The 6000-nt window shown below is 43.8% G+C and overlaps 1 protein-coding gene across 1 annotated transcript in view; it reads left to right on the top strand.

Annotated features, from left to right (window-relative positions):
- Window positions 1-4155, top strand: part of LOC105907849 (GTPase IMAP family member 8-like) — a 35195-nt gene extending 31040 nt beyond the window's left edge. Inside the window, exons 5-10 of the mRNA XM_031574919.2 lie at window positions 1-58; window positions 318-498; window positions 1215-1344; window positions 1900-2007; window positions 2229-2695; window positions 3802-4155. The exon at window positions 1-58 is cut by the window's left edge and continues 131 nt beyond it. Coding sequence (XP_031430779.2) covers window positions 1-58; window positions 318-498; window positions 1215-1344; window positions 1900-2007; window positions 2229-2666 — 915 coding nt within the window. The 3' untranslated portion in view covers window positions 2667-2695; window positions 3802-4155. The remainder of the gene's footprint in view (window positions 59-317; window positions 499-1214; window positions 1345-1899; window positions 2008-2228; window positions 2696-3801) is intronic.
- The last annotated feature ends 1845 nt before the right edge of the window (window positions 4156-6000 follow it).

The following is a 6000-nucleotide window of genomic DNA, read 5'->3' as shown; positions in this document are numbered from 1 at the left end:
CAACAGAAGCCTCCCTTGAGACCAGCACATAGAAAGGCACCATGTGCTGAGGGGGATGGTTAGTGTAAAGTTTTTTTTCTTTTCCCAAAGTTAACTTCCTGTTGAAGTATCCTCAAACATTGTTTCATTAACAAATACAAATCAGTAAATCAGTTGCTCAAATCAAGCCCTCATAAAATGATTCCTTACTCATGAACACATAAAATATGTAATGCATATGCAGTTGTAAGTGGTACAGTACATACGTTTGATAATAATAATCCTTAATCCTTATAATTATAATCCTTTGTATGTTGTCATGTACCCCTTTCTTTTAGGCTTTGAAAGAAAAGCTCCATTTGTGGAGGAGTCGACAATAACTGTAAATTATGATGAACGCATCGGACGTGGCTCCTATGGAACAGTTTACAGAGGATCATACCAGGGAAGTCCTGCTGCTGTAAAGATGATGGAAATAGGAGACAATCCAGTGACTACAAATGAACTCATTATACCTGGGTAAGACCAGATGTGTGTATACATTTGTACATACGCCTTCGTGTCTTACATTGAAGTGGGACTTGTACCCTATGTAATAGACATTCATTCCATTGTGGTAGTAATCATTAATCTAATACTGTCACAGACATTAGATGACACACGGATTGATGGTAGTTGGACGTTTATTGAACCAGTCACAGCCAAGGGTCAGGGGGAAAAAACGGGAACAAAAAGCAAAATGGGGATAAAAGCTCATTAGATATACTTAAACGTAACTGGAAAGCACAAAAGATCAGGATCCGAAACTGCAACCCCTAAAAGGTTAAACAGGGAATAACTCTGACTAAACTTGAACACAAAACGACCTGGGTGAAACTTGCGGTATATTCCATGCGTGAGAGCAGACACCGGAGTGAGGGGAGTGAGGAGGTTAGATAGGTGAGTGCCAGGTGTGTGTGATCAAAACTCAGGTGATTGTGAACGAGGTGCAGCTGGGGGTGTAGTAGTCGGAGGGGGCGTGGCAGGAGCAGGATTCAGTGTAGACGTGACAAATACATTGGTTGTTGTGCATTTTATTTAACAGTCATTCTGGAGACCATTTAAGACATCTGAACAACAAAATATTCTAATACATACAGTAAACATATGCTGCCTGAATGATCATTAGCCTTCAGTTCTTGTTTTAAAAGTGTTATTACATGAAAATAAAGTCTTAGTTGCAATTCTTTCTTCAGGCGTTTGTCTCACCCCAACATCGTACGGATGATTGCTGTAGCCAGAAGTGAGACACACGTCCTCATTGCTAATGAGTATATCCATGGAGCCAACTTGCAGGAGGTTCTTTACAAAGACACTCCCATCAAGGTAGTGCATCATCATATTGGGTGTTTGGAGAAATATGTACAGTGGTGCTAGAAAGTTAGAGAACCTCTTAGAGATTCCGGAAAATCTGCATAAATATGACCTAAAGTGTAATCAGATCTTAATCTTTGGCCCGTTCTTCCATACTGCAGTACTCTGTAATAATGGGCTTTCTTGAAGGACCCCACTGCCTCATGTTCTATCACTGCATTTCTGTTGGAGTTTAGACTTTGACCTGGTCGTTTCAAACTGCAAAATGCCCTCTGCCTTAACCATTCTTTGGTACTTGTGTGTTTAGAGTTGTTGTCTAAAGGAAGGCCAATGACTCTCAACTGTTGTGTGAGTGTTGAATGTTCATGGAAATGTTTTTTGTTGATGAATATCCCATTGGCTTCTCTTAATCAGTTTTGATGACTTAGATGAAGAGTTGGTCACATTTAAGGTGACATTTATGCAGAATTTTTTAACGGGTTCACAGACTTTCTTGCACCACTGTAAATAATATTACTACATAGTAAAGAATTCCTAAAAAAATATTGCTCTATAATGCTCTTTAAGTTGCAGGACAAGGATAAGCTGTTTGTGGCTTTAGATATTGCCATGGCTGTTGAGTACATACATGGAAAAACAATCATCCACCAAGATCTGAAGCCAGCAAATATAATGGTTAGTACTTGAACCTCATGTTTTAAGGGATGGGGATGACTATATATTTCGACTTCATATTCATAAAAACCTCATATTTATTCTTAAAGCTATCGAGCTGTAGAATTATGGCATATCAGATCTAAATGTTCTAGACCTGAGAAGCAGGTTTTTACAGATTTTTATTCTAATTCAAATTGTACATTTAATTTACTAAATAATTGTACGTATATTTTTACAAGATTGCAGCAGACAACACAAAGGCCTACCTGACTGATTGGGGCTTGGCGAACCTGAAGGAAACGGTGTCGATGACGAGAGAAGACCGATCAGGGGCTCTCTGTGGCCCAATGGGTGGAACTCCACGCTACATGGCCCCAGAATGCCTCGTAGAGTGTGAGAAATGCAGCACCATGTCAGACATGTGGTCTCTTGGCATCACTCTTCTGGAGATGTTCACCAACTCTCAGGCCTGGTCTTACAGTAGCATGCAGGAGCTGCGTAAGCTTCTTTACACTAAAGAAACTCCTCTTGCTCTGACTAGATTACAGCCTGCTCTTCATGACATAGTGAAACCATTGATAGAATATGAACCCAAATCCCGCATGAATGCCAAAGACCTGGTGATACTGTTGAAGTCAAAAGTTGATCTCACCAAAAGATACGGGTACAAATGGTAGGAAGACAGGAGTGAAAGATCAAGAGATCTTTCTAAGCCAGTGGTTCCCAACCTTTTTTGGCTTGTGACCCCACTTTGACATCACAAAGCTGTAGTGACCCCAGATATTCAAAATATTTGTTTTCAATCAAGTGGGCCTAATAGAATTACAAACTATGTTGCAAGTAAACGTTCATTTTAGACCACATTAAGTGAGGATTTTATGGGCTGCAAATTAATTCATTCTGAACAAACAATGACAAGGCTAAGTAGGCTACAAATATGAGCTAAATATGGGCTCACCATATTTAATGGGACGGTTGAGCTTGCACATCTCGCTGCAGCCTTTCAAAGTTGGGTGGTATAGTAGACAGAGTGCATCTCATCTCTGCCGTTACATCCAGTTGCGAACGGTACTTTGATTTCATGCACACAAGAGCACTAAATCCGGCTTCACACAAATATGTGCTTCCAAAAGGAACCAACAGTTTTAAAGCACACTGTGAGATCTCTGGGTACTCTTCTCTTGCGCCAAACCAGAATTCCTCCACCGCCATTCGCGAATGCAGCCCCTGTTGCGTTCTAGCAAGAAAGATTTTGGTTTCCCCACATATTCTTTATGTGTTGTCTCAAAATGTCTTTTGAGCTTGTTGGGTTTCATGCTCTCGGTAGACAGGACATTACTACACAGCAGACATTTAGGCTTCTCCTCGTTGTTTTCAGTTATGCTAGTAAATCCATACTGAAGGAAGTTTTCATCATATTTTCGCTGTCTTTTTGGTGTCTGTTTCTGAGTTTCACTTGAAGATGTTGGCGACTCGCGTGGGTGAAGAAATCTTTCCATTTTCTTAATTGTATTTCTCTCGCTCTGATTTTCTTGCTAGCTAGCTTACTTTGCGCGCGGTTTATGTTTGATGTTATGTTTATGTTTATGTTGATATGTGTGGTCGTGTGAATCAAGATATGCCGAGTGCCCGCATTTTATTTGAATTCGATTTTTATGAGGAGTTGTTTTGAATTGTGTGTGGTGTTTTTATTTTTATAATAAAAAAAATTATTGATATGTTTTTGCATTGATCACTTACTATTTCAGGCGACCCCATTTCAATTCCATGCGACCCCACTAGGGGTCACGACCCCAAGGTTGGGAACCACTGTTCTAAGCTGTTGAATCTGATGTGTATAACCAATGCTGATATATTGAATGCAGGTTGATCACTCTAGCCTGTTAATGTCAGCATGTATTCCTTCGCTCCTTTGTGCTTGACTGACCTCACTGCAGCCATGTTTAAATATATATAGGATATTTCCTAGAATTTGTCAAAATTGTGTCCTTCCAGATGTAAATCAAGTGCATTCTGCACCGTGAAATATTCCATTCTTTGTGAGTGTTCTGGGCTCTGTTAATGGTGAATAATACAAATGTCTCCATTCAGTAAAATCAAACCAAGCAGAGCATGGAGAACAATGAGGACAATCAAATGCCACACAGTCAATCATGATCCGTAGCCATGGGAGTGGGGTGTATACAGATATTATACAGATATTACAGTGTGCATTGATTGTGTCAGTGTTGATGTCCACAAGGAAAGTAGTGCAAAGAGTGCAGAGAGATAGTGTTCATGTGCTTGTGTGGATAGTGCAAAGATAGAGTACTTGTGCTTGTGTGTGTGAGGATAGTGCAAAGTGATATAAATAGTAAAGACTGTGCAATGGGCTAGTATAGCCAGTAAAAGAGTAAAAAGATAAAAAGATGGACAGTGGGATGGAAAAATTAAGAGCTGAGAAGAGGAGGGGAGACTGAGGAAGACTCATGCAGAGAAGTCCATCTCCCTCCCCCTCCCCTTCTGTGTGGCATTAAAAAGCTGGATGGCCCTGGGGACAAAGGACTTTCTCAGCCTGTCCGATGAGCATGACAGTGACAGGAGTCTGCCACTGAAAATGCTCCTCTGTCCGTTAATAGTACTGTAAAGTGGGTGGTGGTCATTGTCCAAGATGGTCAGCAGCCTACTCAATGTCCTTTTCTCCGCCACTGATGTTAGGCAGTCCAGTTCCATGCCAACAACAGCTCCTGCCCTTCTCACCAGCCTGTCTAGTCGCCCTGCATCCCTCTTCTTCATGCTGCCTCCCCAGCACACCACAGCATAAAAAAGGACACTGGCAACAACAGACTGGTAAAACATGCGCAGGAGTTTGTTGCAGACATTGAAAGACCTCAGCCTCCTCAGGAAGTAGAGCCGGCTCTGACCCTTCTTATAGATGGCATCTATGTTGGCTGACCAGTCCAGTTTACTGTCCAGATGAACTCCTAAGTACTTGTAGGTTTTGACCACCTCCACACTGACACCCCCGATGGAGACTGGTAGCAGAGGAGGCTGAGACCTCCTAAAATCCACCACCATCTCCTTGGTCTTGGTGGCGTTCAGCTGCAGGTGGTTATTCCTACACCACTGCACAAAGTTGTCCACCAGGCTCCTGTACTCACCCTCCTGTCCATCCCTGATACAACCCACAACAGCAGAGTCATCAGAGAACTTCTGGATGTGGCACGACTCCGTGTTGTAGGTGAAGTCTGATGTGTACAGGGTAAACAGGACAGGTGAGAGCACAGTCCCCTGTGGAGCGCCGGTGCTGCACAACACAGTCTCAGATACGCAATCTTTCAGCCTGACAAACTGTGGTCTCTCCGTCAGGTAGTCAGTGATCCAGGATACCAGGTGGGCGTTCACACCCATCTGCACGAGCTTGTCACTCAGTCGGAGGGGCTGGATGGTGTTGAAGGCACTGGAGAAATCAAAGAACATGATTCTCACAGCACCTTTCCCCTTGTCCAGATAAGAGTGTGCCCTGTGCATTAGGTAGACGATGGCATCTTCCACGCCCTCCTTCTCCTGGTAGGCAAACTGCAGCGGGTCGAGTGCATGGCGTACCTGAGGTCTGAGGTTGTGAAGCAGCAGTCGTTCCATGGTCTTAGATATGTGTGATGTAAGAGCGACTGGCCTGAAGTCATTCAGCTCACTGGGGTGCGGCTTCTTCGGGATGGGGATGAGGCAGGAAGTTTTCCACAGAGTAGGCACCTTCCCTAGTTGGAGGCTCAGGTTGAAGAGATGCTGCAGAGGCTCACCCAGTTCCACAGCGCATGCCTTGAGGAGTCTTGGACAGACTCCATCGGGGCCGGCTGCTTTCCTGGGGCGCAGTCTCCTCAGCTCTCCTGTGACCTGATCCGCCGTGATGGTGGGGGGGAGGGGGGGGCTCTGTGTGGTCGCCTGGGGGAGGGGTGCAGCTGTGTAGAGTGGCAGAGGGCTGGAAGCTGGAGGGAGTGGGGCCACACTGGCTGTGGTCAGATACGTCTGGAA

The sequence above is a fragment of the Clupea harengus genome, chromosome 10 (genome assembly GCF_900700415.2).
Source record: "Clupea harengus chromosome 10, Ch_v2.0.2, whole genome shotgun sequence".
In the NCBI taxonomy this organism is placed as follows: domain Eukaryota; kingdom Metazoa; phylum Chordata; class Actinopteri; order Clupeiformes; family Clupeidae; genus Clupea; species Clupea harengus.
Note: the sequence above shows the minus strand (reverse complement) of the source record. Positions and strands in the feature narration are given on the sequence as shown.